The 17,179-nt window shown below is 41.0% G+C and overlaps 1 protein-coding gene across 10 annotated transcripts in view; it reads right to left on the bottom strand.

Moving 5' to 3' along the window:
- The window catches only part of ppp1r12a (protein phosphatase 1, regulatory subunit 12A), a 238,327-nt gene that overhangs the window by 141,973 nt on the left and 79,175 nt on the right, over nt 1-17,179 (bottom strand). For all 10 annotated transcript variants that reach the window (XM_073058779.1, XM_073058782.1, XM_073058781.1 and 7 more), the window contains exon 3: nt 16-134. In XM_073058779.1, coding sequence (XP_072914880.1) covers nt 16-134 — 119 coding nt within the window. The remainder of the gene's footprint in view (nt 1-15; nt 135-17,179) is intronic.

Here is a 17,179-nt window from a genome sequence, read left to right as displayed (position 1 = left end):
ACAGCATTCTCTTACCTTGCCTCCGAATTTCTCCCTGTAAGAGTTCTTCCATGGTTTCTTCTTCTGCTATATCTAATGGAGTCTCTCCTTCACTGTTCACTGCAGCTACATTTGCTCCGTGACTAATTAAATACCTGCAAAATATTTGCAAAATTTAGTGGATTGGACCCGATTCATTAAAAACAAATGTATTAAAACTTTGACCTAACTGCAAATTGATTGTTGAGGTTGCTGGAAAATTGCCTCCATTAATGCAAAGTAAATCAGAATCATCACCATCATTCACATGAACAATCCTGTAAGCTGATGTTTTCCTCCTAATGACATCACAGTGGAGACCAAAATATTTATATTGAATAATTCAGATTTAAGATTGCACTCAAATATAGTCATAAAATCATTCCACATTCACGTTCCCACCACTCACTCTAAAAATCATGGTTGATCTCCTGGAATTTAATCCAAACGAGAAGCTAGACTGGACTGCCAACACAGATGCCTTGTGCAGGAAGGCACAGAGTCGACTGTACTTCCTAAGAAGGTTGGCGTCATTCAATGTCTGTAGTGAGATGCTGAAGATGTTCTATAGGTCAGTTATGGAGAGCGCCCTCTTCTTTGTGGTGGCGTGTTGGGGAGGAAGCATTAAGAAGAGGGACGCCTCACGTCTTAATAAGCTGGTAAGGAAGGCGGGCTCTGTCGTGGGCAAAGTACTGGAGAGTTTAACATCGGTAGCTGAGCGAAGGGCGCTGAGTAGGCTACGGTCAATTATGGATAACTCTGAACATCCTCTACATAGCACCATCCAGAGACAGAGAAGCAGTTTCAGCGACAGGTTACAATCGATGCAATGCTCCTCAGACAGGATGAAGAGGTCAATACTCCCCAATGCCATTAGGCTTTACAATTCTACCGCCAGGACTTAAGAACTTTTTAAAAGCTATTATTAATGCTTTTTGAGATAGTGATTTAGATGCATATCATATTTTTTTTACTGAGTTAAGTATTGTATGTAAGTAGTTTTGCTACAACAAGTGTATGGGACATTGGAAAAAAAAAGTTGAATTTCCCCATGGGGATGAATAATCTATCTATCTATCAAAAATATTTCAGTCCTGTAGATAGACCAATTCTCCCAAATATTTTATAGCCTGTCAATATTTTATTAGGTCTTTATTTTTTGGAGCATAGAAGGTTGAGGGGGGACTTGATAGAGGTATTTAAAATTATGAGGGGGATAGATAGAGTTGACGTGGATAGGCTTTTTCTATTGAGAGTAGGGAGATTCAAACAAGAGGGCATGAGTTGAGAGTTGGGGGCAAAAGTTTAGGGGTAACACGAGGGGGAACTTCTTTACTCAGAGAGTGGTAGCTGTGTGGAACGAGCTTCCAGTAGAAGTGGTAGAGGCAGGTTCAATATTGTCATTTAAAGTAAAATTGGATTGGTATATGGACAGGAAAGGAATGGAGAGTTAAGGGCTGAGTGCAGGTCGGTGGGACTAGGTGAGAGTAAGCGTTCGGCATGGACCAGAAGGGCCGAGATGGCCTGCTTCCGTGCTGTAATTGTTATATGGTTATATGGTCACTGATCCTCACCTTTTTTAAAGCTGCATTCAATATTGTCTTCAAGTTTTTGCTCATGAAAGAGGGAGGATGAGAAAAGCAAAAAGTACACAAGGGGAAATCCGTCAAGAGCAAGTGCACAGCAGCCCTATCGATCACAGCAGAACAAAAATACAACACAAATCATGCACAAAGACTGACAGCCAGTGTGCAAAAGACAAAAAAGCTAGAACTAGAGGTGAAAGATGAAATATTTAAGGGGAATCTAAGAGTGAACTTCTTCACTCAGTGTGGAACAAGTTGCCAGCAGAAGAGGAGGATGTGGGTTCAATTTCAATATTTAAGAGAAGTCTGGATAGGTACATGGATGGGAGGGGTATGGTCCAGGTACGGGTTGATGGGATTGGGCAGTATAACAGATTAGCCTGGTCTACATGGGCCACACAACCTGTTTCTGTGCAGTCGTACTCTATGACTGTATGACAGTTTTTTTTTTAAAAAAGCAGTGTTATCCTTTGTTTTTGCCAATGTTTATCTTCTCTGACATTACTATAAACAAATTATCCTATCCCCATCATGTGACTGTGGGAAACTGTTGCACACCAAATGCTCATCACGTTTCCAACACTCCACAGCAACAAGGTTCCAAGGAAATTCAATAAACTGTTTGGATTATTATCTTTATCATATATCCACATTCACTGCATCACATTCAACTGAGAGCAAGTCAAAAGTGCATATTCTACAAAAAATTTGCGAATTAAATTGATGCAAGAATCGGGTCAGATTCAAAGTTCAAAAGTTCAGAGTAAATTAATTATCAAAGTACATACATGTCACCATATATAACTGAGATTTATTTTCCTGCAGACACTCAAGAGTAGAGACAAAGAGACACAATAGAATCAATGAAAAACTACACAAAGACAAGCAACCAATGTGCAAAAGACAAATTGGGTAAATACAAAAAAGTAAAAACAAAATAATAAATAATGAGTTGCAGTCCTTGAAAATGAATAAGCTCAGATTCATTCTTAGAAACAATCTAATATCATACAGCAATTTAAAATCTCAAGAATGCAACAGTCAATAACAACAGTAATTTTACTTGCAGCTAAAACATGAGAAAAATTTGTTATATTTCTAAAGCTAGAAGCCGGTGCAACATTCTGAATTGCTCAACACAAGTTGGCAAAGATACTCCATCAATGTACCTATAATACATAAAGCACAGTTAGAGAGCACTTGAAGATCTATGAATTTGTGACATCTTAATTACCTGGCCCAACAGTATGATAACTCAGAAAACCTTCTAGTGACAATGTTGGGCTTCAGTCTTTAATATAACTTTGTTTTAAAAATAGCACATCTCACCAGGCTCCTGTCTACATTCTGCAACAGCAATCAAATCTCTACTGAAGGTCAGAGGTCTTTGTGGATGTCACTTAAGAATGCTATTTGGTTTGACAAAAGTACCATGCCATGGTAACAGGCCCAAAAAAAGACCAGATCCAAATGAATTACTCAATGCTGGCCAGCAGGACATCTAAAATTGCATATTTGGTTAGTAAGGGATACATGGTCTTTTTCTTTGCTTCCAGCTTTCCAAGGATTCGTTCAATCTATGCAGTACAGTTGATGATTACCTTGTCTGCCTTTCAAAGGTCACTTCTCTATCTGAGACCCTGCAACAGATTTTAAACAGTAAAGGATAAGATCCAGCCTCCGAATGGTTCGCCACTACACAGCTGCTCCAGTTTATAAATCCAAAAGGTGTCTCTGAATGAGGTCTTTCTTAATTTCTGCATCCACTCAGACATAATTCCCCTTAAAAAGAGAAGATGAATACTCAAGAGGTACAAGATTTCCACAATGCTAGTGAACACTCAGACTACTACCTACAAGCATACCAGGAACAGGTGCAAATAACCTGCCCCCTGCATTTTATATCAATCAAAGCGAGCTTTAACCAAGCACAAAAGCCAGCTTACCAACCACCTGTTAGGTTGTCATATTGGCAAAAACCTCCTTCCCTCCCCCCTTTTGCACTACTAATTAAATTTCATTTTTAATACTTTTAATTGTAATAAGATTTTTTTTATTAAGTACTGCACAAAACAACGAATTTCATGACATATGCCAGTTACATTAAACCCAATTCTGCTCTTGGACAAGAACTTGACCCATCCAGCTGAACATGATAAAACATTACCGGTGGATATTAAATATTAAATACAAGGACTAAAATACCAGCACAAGCAAATTACGGTGGAATTCTTCCACACAGCAGTTTTAGGAAAATTCGTTAGTTGTAACACTATCAACAAATACAGGAAGTCCCGAGTCCTGGTTTGCATAAGGGTTATTGCTCTTCAGAGCAGCTGTCCATTAGCCAATTGCTCCAAGTCAAAAAAAAAGCCCATTTTCAATGGCTACTCATAGTCAAAGTTAAGTACACTATTGTTTGAACAAGTACATGTATGAACAAGTGCAATGAAAGACTTGCAGCATTACAGGTAGCAACATTCACAACAATTTAAAACCATACACAATTTTTTGCATAAAAAAGACGACAATTAGAACAAATACAAGAGATTCAGCATACACCGGAAATCCAGAGTAACACACACAAAATGTTGGGAGGAACTCAGCAGGTCAAGCAGTATCTATGAAGCAGAATAAAGTCAATGTTTCGCACTCAGCACCTTCTCAGCCTGAAACATCAACTGTTTATTACTCTCCACAGATGCTGCCTGACCTGCTGAATTCCTCCAGCATTTTGTGTGTTACTCTCATAATGTTGCTATACTGAGTTAATGATTAGGTTTTTGCTGGCTGGTTCACAAACCAAATGGTTGAATGGAAGTAACTTTTCTTTAACCTGATGAGGCTTCGATACCTCCTGCCCAAAGGTAGTCGCGAGAAGATGGCAAAGCCCAGATAGTGAGTATTTTTGATGGATGTTACCTTGTTGAGGGAGCACCTTTTAGGTATCATTCCATGTGTAACTTACTGGAAAAAGTTAATTCATTTCATTATCACCCTAACACTAACCATAATCAAGCTAATAGTATATCCTGTACTCAGTCATTCGAAAACACGTGAAGCTGTTATCAATAGCTTGAAAAATATTTCAAAAGTGTATCAAAGAATTTGCCTTATAAATTGTTCTGAGTCATCTGTAAAAGAAGCCCCTGCACTGGAACTTACAAATAAAGCCAGCTTCACTATAATTAAAGCTGTTGAAATACTCAGACAAAACAATTCAAGGTTGGTGGCCATTTTCTCCACAGAGGCTGCCTAATTTGCTGATGCCTTGCTGAACACACACCATTCTGACATTTCAATCGGAGAGCTGGTACAAGAGCCTGAAGATCCACACTCAACGACTGAGAAACAACTTCCCTTTTACCACCAGATTTCTGAACAGTCCATGAATACTACCTTTTTTTTGTACAGCTTGAGTACACCTTATCCAAAATCCCAAAATCTGGAAAAATGAAATCCATTTTTGTTTTAGTACTGACATGACACCACAAATGGAAAATTCCACAGGTGCTTGGAAGGTTCTCAGGTAATGTGCGGGTCTCTGTGCACCACAGACAGTTCTGAGAAGTGACCTTACAAATGTAATGAACAGAAGTTAATGAAATATATAGCACTGCATAAAATGAAAAATGAAGATCTCAATTGTGTACTGAGTCGATTCGTCAGCATCAGAGTAAACAAATGCCACTTAACAGTACGCTGATCATGAAACAACCAAAAATCTAGTTAATTGTGGATATTCATCAGGCTAGCTGCAGAAATTTAACAAAAGACACGGCATTAAATGTTTAATGATTTGTGGTGATAAAGTGTCTGCCGATCACCAAGCAGCAGAGAAATTCATCAATCAATTTGCCAAGATCATCGCTGATAAAAATCTAACATGCTGAATGGCTATATCAATACATATGTGATGAACAAGACAAAGACTGCTTACTGGTAGCGGAATCAGAATCAGGGTTTATTATCATCACCATATGTCTTGATATGTATTAACACATTTGTCAGCACACATTCAGAGTCGGAAGTGATGGCAATCCCAAGATATCCTATTATATATTCCAAAATCCAAAAATATCCAAAATCCAAAACACTTTTGGCCCAAACATTTCAGATAAAGGGTAATAAACCTGCATTACTTCTGTCATTTACAGATTTGTCTTTGCACTTTTGCTGTAAAACAATTTTCATGGCATGTTAGTGACAATGAATCTGATTCTAAATATTCTAAGATTCCTTTTTTTTTTAATATAAATGTACTGAATTTCCCCAAAAGCTGTTCTATGATCTGTTTAACAGGTGCTTTTCAATTCATCGAGTCTCAACTTTGTGGGCCAAATTACTTCATGGGTGCTGTAAATTTCTAACCCCAGTCAAAGGAAGTTTCCTAGTTAAAATTTCACATCAAGACTTCAAAGGCTGAGCTGGCTTGATTTGAATTTGGAACTGCCGACGGACCTATTATGGTCGTCATTTTTAAAGCTAGTCCATTATTCATGATGACGTCACGGGCTGCATGAAACATCGGAGACCTGACAACATATTGAGCAATCTAGTTTGAAATGCTTATCACATATTAAGTTTATATAGAATGCTCTTTATGTTGCCATCTCTGAGCCACAATAAACGTAGATTACTATACTTTGAAATACAACAACTAGGGGATATTGCCTCAAGATTCAGGGGAGAAGATTTAGGATGGAGATGAGGAGAAACTGTTTTTCCCAGAGAGTGGTGAATCTGTGGAATTCTCTACCCAGGGAAGCAGTTGAGGCTTCTTCACTAAATATATTTAAGATACAGTTAAATAGTTTTTTACATCGTAGGGGAATTATGGGTTATGGAGAAAAGGCAGATAGATGAAGCTGAGTTTACAGACAGATCAGCCATGTTCTTATTGAATGGTGGGGCAGGCTCAATGGGCCGGATGGCCTAATCCTGCTCATGTTCTTATGAAATAGCAGGAGAGCACAGTTGCAAAACAGTAATCCTGAAGTAGCAATGGAGGATCTCAACCTGAAACATTGGCTATTCATTCATTTCCGGAAATGCTGGCTGACCTGCGGAGTTTATCCAGTATGTTGCTCTGGACTTCTGTCTTCTGCAGAACCTCACGAGACCTTGGGACACAGGAGCAGAATTAGGCCATTCACCCCATCAAGTCTGCTCTGCCATTCCATCATGGCTGATCCCAGATCCCACTCAACCCCATCCTTCTCACCATGACCGATCAAGAAACAATCAACTTCAACCTAAAATATACCCACAGACTTGGCCTCCACCGCAGTCTGTGGCAGAGCGTTTCACAGATTCACTACTCTCTGGCTTAAAAAAAAATCCTCCTTACCTCTATCCTAAAAGGTCACCCCTCAAGTCTGAGGTTGTGTCCTCTAGTTCTGAATACTCCCACCATTGGAAACATCCTCTCCACATCCACTCTTTTCAACATTCAGTAGGTTTCAATGAGATCCCCCTGCATTCTTCTAAATTCCAGTGAGTACAGGCCCAAAGCTGACAAGCGGTCCTCATATGTTAACCCTTTCATTCCTGGAATCATCCTCTTAAGCCTCCTCTGAACTCTCTTCAAAGACAACAGTCTTTCTGAAGTATGGGGCCCGAAACAGTTGGCAATACTTCAAGTGTGGCCTGATTAGTTTCCTATAAAGCTTCAGCATTATCTCCTTGCTTTTATATTCTACTCCCCTTGAAATAAATGCCAACACTGTAATTGCCTTCTTTACCACAGACTCAATCTGCAAATTAACCTTCTGGTAGTCCTGAACGAGGTCTCCTAAGGCCCTCTGCCCCTCTGATGTTTGAACCTTCTCCCCATTTAGATAAGAGTCCGCACTATTGTTCCTTTTACCAAAATGCATTATCATGCATTTCCCAACACCATATTCCATCTGCCACTTTTTTGCCCATTCTTCCAATTTGTCTAAGTCCTGCTGCAATTGCATTGCTTCCTCAACCCTACCTACCCCTTCACCTATCTTCGTATCATCCGCAAACTTTGCCACAAAGCCATCAATTCCATTATCCAAATCATTGACAAACAATGTGAAAAGCAGCGCTTCCAATACTGACCCGAGAAACACCACTGAACACTGACGGCCAACCAGAAAAGGCCCTTTTTATTCCCACTCGCTGCCTCCTGCCTGTCAGCTATTCCTCTGTCTGGGCCAGTATCTTTTCTCTAACGCCACAGGATTTTATTTTGTTAAGTTCAGCACCTTCTGAAATGTCTTCTGAAAACCCAAATAAATGACAACCACTGTCTCTCCTCTGTCCATCCTGCTTGTTACTTCCTCAAAGAATTCTTCCAGATTTGTCAGACAAGATTTCTCTTGACAGAAACCGTGATGACTTATTTATTATTAGTCTCCAGGTACCCCGAAACCCCTTCCTTAATTATGGACTGCAACACTTTCCCAACCACTGAGATTAGGCTAACTGCCGTATAACTTCCTTTCTTTTGCCTTCCTCTCTTCTTCTAGAGTGGAGTGACATTTGGAATCTTCCAGTCCTCTTGACCATGCCAGAATCAAACGATTCTTGAAAGATCATGACAAATGCATCCATTATCTCTTCAGCAACCTCTCTCAGAACTCCAGAATGTATTCTATCTGGTCCAGGTGACTTATCCACATTTAAGACCTTGAGTTTGCCTAGCACTCTTTCCTTTGTAATGGCAATGACATGCACTCCTACTCCCTGACACTCATGGACTTCTGGCACACTGCTAGTGTTTTCCACAGTGAAGATAGATGCAGAGAACCAATTAACTTCATCTGCCATTTCTTTGTCCCCAATCACTACCTCACCAGCATCATCTTCCAGTGGTCCAATGTCAACTCTCACTTCCCTTTTATTCTTTGTATAAACGCAAACAACTTTTGGCATTCTGCTTTATATTATTGGCTAGTTTGTCCTCACATTTTATCTTTTCCTTTCTTGTAGCTTGTTTGGATGCCTTTTGTTGGACTTTAAAAGCTTCACAATCATTCTTGCAACCTTAAAACCCTCACACTTATAACGCTGAAGTGATTATGCACTTGCACACTGTATCAGAGAAGCAGGCAACCAGCTGTCTCCACCGACCCACTCTGCAGTTCGGTAAGATGTCTGGTCCAGTCTTAGCCTCACTGTGTACATGCCCATGCCCTCCTACTTCCCACTTACCTCCCATATATGCCAAGTAATTGTGAACACCTACCTTGAATACAAGATAATACATACCAAAAAAAGATTTATTACCTCCTTATAAAGCTAATAAAGGCTTCCTTTAGTGATGACAGTTTGTTAAATCAGACCCCCATCAGGAGGAGGACATTATTCAAGGAACAATATCTGCCTAGACAAGATGCAAAGTTAAAACTTGACATCAAGGCTGAGCTGGCTTGATTTTAATCTGGAACAGCCAAAGGATCTATTATAGTCATCACTTTCAGAGTTAGTCCACTCTTATTTATTGAGATATAGCACAGATTAGGCCCTTCCGGCCCTTTGAGCAGTGCCACCCAGCAACATCCCATTTAACCCTAGCTTAATCACAATTACCAATTAACCTACTGACCAGTAGCTCTTTAGACTGGGAGAAAACTGAGTCAAACTTAAGTGAAAACTTGAGTCAAAATAGAAACAAATCTCTACAAAGTCATAGGAATTAATTACAAATATAAAACATAAAACAATTGATTGCATCAGTATTCACCCCCTTCAAGTCAGTATTAAGTAGATGCAACTACAGCCTTGAGTCCGTGTGGATAGGCCTCCATCAGCTTTGCACATCTGGACACTGCTTTGCAAAACTGCTCAAGCTCTGTCAGACTGCATAGGGATCATGAGTGAACAATCCTTTTCAAGTCCAGCCACAAATTCTCAATTGGATTAAGGTCTGGACTCTGACCTGGCCACTCCAGGGTATTAACTTTGTTGTTTTTAAGCTATTCCTGTGCAGCTTTGGCTTTATGCTTAGGGTCACGGTCTTGCTGAAAACCAAATTTCCCCCACCCACTTTCCCCCTCACTTGCTAGTTTGCACACTTCCCCCTACCCCCACCTTATTCTGGATTCTGCAGACCTGAAGAAGAATCTTGGCCTAAAACATCAACAGTTGATTCGCTTCCAGAGATGCTGCCTGACCTGCTGAGTCACTATCTGTGATAAGATTCATAAGTCACAGTGTATTTATTGCTCATCCTTAACTGCTGTGTCATAATGCAACTTCAATGGCTGGTACAATCACTTTCATCTCCATTTATACACGTTCCCCCGATGTATAAAAGTAAATTCAAGAGATCAACACAAACTTACGTTCACACATTACACAGCACAAAGTATAAATTACGACCTCTTGTCTTATTCATATTATTGACAAACAATTAATCAATTTGTTCTGGTTAAAAGTAAAGGTGATCATAAAGTAATCCTGCACAAACAAAATCTGCAGATGTTGCAAATCCAAGCAATCACACCAAATGCTGGAGGAACTCAGCAGGCCAGGCAGCATCTAGGAAAAGAGTACAGTCAATAGAAACATAGAAAATAGGTGCAGGAGTAGGCCCTTCGAGCCTGCACCGCCATTCAGTATGATCATGGCTGATCATCCAACTCAGAACCCTGTACCTGCTTTCTCTCCATACCCCCTGATCCCTTTAGCCACAAGGGCCATATCTAACTTCCTCTTAAATATAGCCAATGAACCGGCCTCAACTGTTTCCTGTGGCAGAGAATTCCACAGATTCACCACTCTCTGTGTGAAGAAGTTTTTCCTCATCTCGGTCCTAAAAGGCTTCCCCCTTTATCCTTAAACTGTGACCCCTCGTTCTGGACTTCCCCAACATCGGAAACAATCTTCCTGCATCTAGCCTGTCCAATCCCTTTAGAATTTTATACGTTTCAATAAGATCCCCCCCTCAATCTTCTAAATTCCAGTGAGTATAAGCCTAGTCGATCCAGTCTTTCTTCATATGTTTCAGTGTTTCAGGCAAAACCCTTCGAAACAATGTAATCCTTTCCACATTCACGACAATATCAGTCCACAAGTTAAATATTTTAAAAATTCCAACCATTTAAGATGGGATTCTTTTGCCTTCAAATAGATCATGTTTATCGAACTGAATTGAGCAGCCTTACAACTGAAGCAAAATAAAAATTCTGAACTGCTTTGAGGGCTCTGAAAATGAGCAAGAGCTATAATAGTCAATATGCCTGACATATCATAAAATACTCTGCCTTTATTTGGCAACTTTAACTCTAATATATGGAGTGTGCAGAGCAACTATTGAATCAGCCACTAATTGCTCCCATTCAATCTCAACAGGTTTTTCCCACTTCTCTTCCTCCACCTACCTTAGCTGTATAATACAATCAAATTTCATGCATTTCACATGTTGCTTAAAATCTGGAAGCACCCCATGAGAAATATAATTCAATATTTCAAGTACATAAAATACCAATCATTAACCATATAAGGACAACTTTAAAGTTTAATTCACTTAAAAGTATACCTAATGGGGTGTGCTGTTGAAATGGGGGCGCAAATACAGTGCTCTGGCAGATCACATGATCAGTGTTATCAAGTTGAAAACAATGCAAAGCACTTTCATAATTTGCCTACACTAGCAAAAACAATGTTTTCTCTTAAAACAAATATTTTTAACAGCAGGTGCTGATCTATCTTTGGCAACATTATTGTCAATTATCACGTGTTGCTCAGAGCACCTTCCAATGACCATTCATGAGCCTCTCTACATGAATATCTTGTTAGCCATGTTCGAACAAACTGAAGGTCACAGAGAACAGCTCAGAAACAGCCCTTTGGCCCATCTTGTTCCTGCTGAACTTATTATTCTGCCTTGTCTCATCGACTCCCTCCCATCGACGTACTCACATCCACCACTTCCACCGGAAGCCCATTCTGCACTCTCACCACTCTGAATGAAGTTCCTCCTCAAATCCTCCTTCAGCTTTTCAACTTTCACCCTTAACCTATTGCTCTCTAGTTAAAGTCTTGCCCAATCTCATGGCAAAAGCCTGCTTCCTTTTACCCTACCCACTGTATCTAGCACACTTGTTGGCTGTTCTTAACTTTCAGTTCATTGCATCAAATGTAAAAAGTGTTCAAATTCATCCCATTTCTCTCACCATTTTGGTTACTTCTTGCACCTGTTTAAAATTTCAGACATCTTCCAAAACTGGTATCTTGTGCCTCCATCGCTGCCTTGGTTTTTCTATTCACAGCTATGCTGAAGTCTGGACTATCAGTCCTCAGTCTTTAAGTGATATGCAGAGAAAATATTCCCCTCCGCATGCTTAATATGAAATCACTGGTTAGGACTTAAATGGTAACTGACTGCATCAGCCCAAGTTAATCACTCAGGGATCTGGTGCCTCTTGTTCCTTGGAAATAACCATCAGCTTAAGGTGACACAGAAATTTCGTCAGAAAGTTCCATAATTTCAGCAATTAAAAGCAACATTACACTCAAATTCACTTTCATAAAATTTGAGAAAAGCAAACTTTAATCAGTTCTAACCCGATACATGGCATGAACATTGATGTCTCTAACTTCCGGTAATGTTTACCCTTCCCCTATTCCTCAATCTGGTTCCCCTCTGACCTCTTCTCCTCACCTGTCTATGACCCCTTTTGGTGACCCTTGTCCTCCACTTTCTCCCTTGATCCATTAACTCTCATATCAGATTCCTTCTTTTCTCCAGCCCTTCACCAATCACCTCCCAGCTTCTCATCTCATCCCACCTCCCCACCAACCTGATCCCATCTGTCATCTACACCAGAAAGTCTGCAGATGCTGAAAATCCAAAGCCACACACACAAAATGCTGGAGGAACTCAGCACATCAGGCATCCATGGAAATAAATAGATGACGTTTCAGGCCAAAACTCTTCATCAGGACTGGAAAAGAAGGGAGAAGGTGCCTGAATAAAAAAAGAGGGAGGGTGGAAGGAGTGTAGCTAGAAAGTGATAGGTGGTTAGGTGGATGGGAAAGGTAAAAGACTTTCCCAGGAAACAATCTGATAGGAGAGGAGAGTGGACCATAGAAGAAAGGAAAAGAGGAGGGGCACCAAGAGGTGATGGGGTAGGTGAGAAGTAGTAAGATGCCAGAGAGGAAATAAAAGAGGGGAGGGGATAGAGAACTCTGTATTCATGCCATCATGTTGGTGGCTACCCAGACAGAATAAAAAGTGTTGCTCCTCCACCCTGAGGCTGGCTTTATTGTGTCACAAGAGGAGATCATGGCAGTTCGAGAACGGCAAGTGGAATTAAAATGTTTGGCCACCGTGAGGTTCCACTTTTGGTGGATGGAGCAAAGGTGGTCAATAATAATAGAGGTTGCATCAGGTGCACTGGCTACAATAGCATTTTGCAGGTGAAGTGTTGACTCACCTGAAAGGACAGTTTGAGGCCCTGAATGAAGGGAAGGAAGGTGGTGAATGGGCAAATGGCTAGTTTTTATTCCTTCCCCTCCCCCCCCCAAAATCTTCCTCTGGCTTCTCCTCCATATTTTCCAATCCGAATGGATAGTCTCTGCCCAAAGCATCAACTGTTTTCATTTCCATAAATGCTGCCTGGCCTGTTTAGTTCATTGGGCATTTTATATGTGCTACTCTGCAGAATCTCTTGTGCCTTTAATTATCTTGTAACTGTACAAACATGAAGTCTGAAGTAGCCAACACTCACCAGCCTATAGAAGGAAATGAAGCCATATGAACCCCACAGGTCAAAAATGCAATCAATATTTAGGTTGGCAGGAAATTGATTACCACACTTCTCAAATCAGTCTTTATGTATAGGAAAGCCAAAGGCTTTCTGAAGAAAATACTAGGGCAGGCTTTTAATAGTTCCACACCTCATCACTCGCGTTAGCAAAGTAGGGTGTACATTTCAAATTGTGCCAGCAAAATGCAAACACTAATTCTGATTGTTTGGAAGGAACTGCGTCAATCTGCACAAACTTTAAACCATATCTGGACATTATACAAGCTGAATTAATGGTTACCATAAGCTTTACTGGAGTAACACCATAAATACCGTGGCTTCAAAGATGAAAGGATAGGATCCCTGCAGAGACCAGTTATTCTACTATCTATAAAGTCACAGGTCAGCAGCAAATTGGAACTTGCAAATTTCCTCGATGAGCACAACACCAGCACCCAAACTCAATACCTTCCTGGACAAATGCACCTGATTGACATGTTCACCATCCACAGCTCGAAATATTCATTGACTGCACTAAAGCACTGTAGTTTCAGCACCTACCATCATAAAGATATATACACTGCCCTTATTCAGAGAGAATGCGGAGGAGATTTACCAGGATGTAACCTGGATTAGTCAGCAAGTTTCACAGGGATAGAATCAGAATCGGGTTTAATATCACTGGCATATGTCCTGAAATTCGTTAACTTTGCAGTAACAGTACAATGAAATACATGATAGAGAAAAATGAATTACAGTATGTATTAAATGATTAAATTAAGTTGTACAATAAGTAGTGCAAAAAAAGTAGCGAGATAGTGTACATGGGTTTATTGTCCATTCAGAAATCAGAGGGAAAAAAGCTGTTCGTTCCTAAATTACTGAGTGTGTCTTCAGGTTTCTACACCTCCCTCCTGATGGTAACACTGAGAAGAGGGCATGTCCTGGGTCTGGGGGTCCTTGATGATGGGAGCTGCTTTTCTGAGGCACCTCTCCTTGAAGATGTCTTGGATATTATGGAGGCTAGTGCCCATGATGGACCAGACTCATTTTAGAGCTCTCTGCAACTTACTTCAATCCTATGCAGTAGCCCTCCCCAAAAAAGACTGATGCAGCCAGTTAGAATACAGTACATCTGCAGAAATTTGCGAATGTTTTTGGTGACATTCCAAATCTCCTCAAACTCTTAATTAAATATAGCAGCTGTCTTGCCTTCTTTATAGCTGCATCAATATGTTGGGTCCAGTTTAGGTCCTCAGAGATATTGAAACCTAGGACTTGAAAATGCCTAGGACTTTGGTCTTACAGACGTTAAGTGCAAGGATGCTGCTATGACATCACTCAACTAGATGATATATCTCGCTCCTGTCCACCCTCTGAGATTCTGCCAACAATGGTTATATTATCAGCAGGTGGCATTTGAGCCGTGCCTAGCCACACAGTCATTGGTGTAGAGAGTAGAGTAGTGGGCTTGGCACACGTCCCTAAGGTGCATCACTGTTGATTGTCAGTGAGGTAGAGATGTCATTTCCAATCCACACAGATTGTTGTCTTCCAGTTAGGAAGTCAAGGATCTAGTTGCAGAAGGAGGTACAAAGGTCCAGGCTCTGGAGCTTTTCGTTCAGAACTGCAGGAATTGAGTTAAATACGAAGCTGTAGTCAATAAAGAGAATCCTGACATAGGTATTTGTATGTCCAAGTGAAATAAGGCTGTGAGGAGAGCCAATGTGATCTCACCTGCCTTAGACCAATTGTGGCAATAGGCAAATTGCAGTGGGTCCAGGTCCCTGCTGAGGCAGGAGTACATTCTGGCCAAAACCAAACTCTCAAAGCACTTCATCACCATGTATGAGTGGATTTCCCTTTCAGTCAGAGGATGAGCAGTGACTTGGAGGTGTACAAGATGAGCGGCATTGATAGAATGGGCAGCAGGCACCTTCAGCCAGGGCGAAGAATGGCTAATACACAATTTTAAGATGATTTAAGTATAGGAAGGATGTCAAGAGTTAGTCGTGAGAATATGGAAAGCAGAGTCAGATACATGAGAGACATTTAAGAGACTTTCAGACAAGAACATGGATGAATGGAGGAAAGGATAAAATTGATCTGGATCAGCGCATCATGGGCCAAAGGACCGATACCGTTCTGTGCTGTTACATGTTCGCTCCACCACCAGCTGTGAAGCCGGTGACCTTGACCACCACCAGGGAAAAGGGGTTCAGCAAAATGGCAACAACACACACTGCACAATCCTTTAGAATCATATATAAATCATTTGGATGAGGAAGTGGAAGGGTGGGTGAGTCAGTTTAGGTGATGGCGCCAAGGTTAGTGCTAGTGTAGGAAGGTTGTTCTAGGTTACAATGGGATATTGATGGGATGCAGAGCTGGGTTGACAAATGCCACATGGAGTTCAACCCTGAAAAATATGAAGTGATTCGCTTCAGAAGGTCAAACTTGAAGGCAGAATACTGGGTTACTGGCAGGATTCTTAGCATGTGAAGGAACAGAGGGATCTTCATGTCCATAGATCCCCCAAGGTTGGTGCACAAATTGATAAAGTGGTTAAAGCTGCATATGATGTTTGTCTTCATTAGTTAATAATTGAGTTCAAGAGCCATGAGGTAATGTTGTAGTCCGGGAACTCTGGTTAGATCATACTTGAGTATTGTCTTCAGTTGTGGTCACCATATTATAGGAAGGATGTGGAAACTTTACAGAGGTGACAGAAGATTGACCAGGATATCACCTGGATGAGAGAGGATGTCATGAGGATGGGTTAAACAAGGTAGCACTTTTCTCTTTGCAGCTGACTTGCCAGAGGTGTACAAGATTTTAAGACACAAGACATAGCAGCAAAGAGGCCATATGACCCATCAAGTCTGCTCCTCCATTCAATCATGGCTGATTCTTCCCTCACCCCACTCCCCTCAGCTCCATTCCACGGCCTTCTCTCCATAGCCAATCAAGAACCTATCAATCTCTGCCCAATGACCTGGCCTCCACAGCTACTTGTGGTAACTAATTCCACAAATTAACCCCCTCTTGTTTTAAATAGATGCCCCTCTATTCTGAGGCTGTGCCTTCTTGTCCAAGACTCCCCCACCATGGGAAACATCTTTTCCACATCTACTGTCAAGGCTTTCAACATTCAAAAGTTTTCAATGAGATCCCCCCTCATCCTTCTGAATTCCAGGAGTACAGGCCCAGAGCCATCAAACATTCCTCATATGATAACCCTTTCATTCCCAGAATCATCCTTGTGAACTTCCTCTGAACCCTCTCCAATGCTAGCACATCTTTTCTTAAATGAGGAGCCCAAAACTGTTCACAATACTCCAGGTGTGGCCTCACCAGTACCTTATAAAGTCTCAGCATTACATCCATAAGACCACAAGACATAGGAGCAGAATTAGGCCATCTGCCCCACCAAGAATGCTCTGCCATTCAATCATTACAGCAGGCGGCACGGCAGCAGCGGCCTTTCAGACCTGGTGTTACTTTAATTTAATTTAATTTTGAGACAATTTTTGATTAGGGCACATAGATAACAGAGCAACTATCTACCATCGCCAGATACTGCTACAGTACAGAGATCGCCCAAAAACAAACCTTCATGAAGATCTGCTGGTTAAATTACGTGACCTCGGCATGCTGAGGGGATCAGGCCTACAGTCCTCAGAATCGCCTGATGCTGGTGGCTATTGGTGGGGACATTGTAAGCAAAGTGCAAGGAAGCGGAAGCGAAGCAAGCGGGCAGGGGTCCGTGCCAGGCAAAAAGCAAACCCTAGCCAGCCAGCTCTTCCATCCATTCTGCTCTCCAATGTCCACTTCCTGGATAATAAATTG

Source organism: Hemitrygon akajei, chromosome 10, assembly GCF_048418815.1.
Source record: "Hemitrygon akajei chromosome 10, sHemAka1.3, whole genome shotgun sequence".
Lineage (NCBI taxonomy): Eukaryota > Metazoa > Chordata > Chondrichthyes > Myliobatiformes > Dasyatidae > Hemitrygon > Hemitrygon akajei.
The sequence above is the reverse complement of the archived record's forward strand: the minus strand, read 5'-3'. Positions and strand labels throughout refer to the sequence as shown.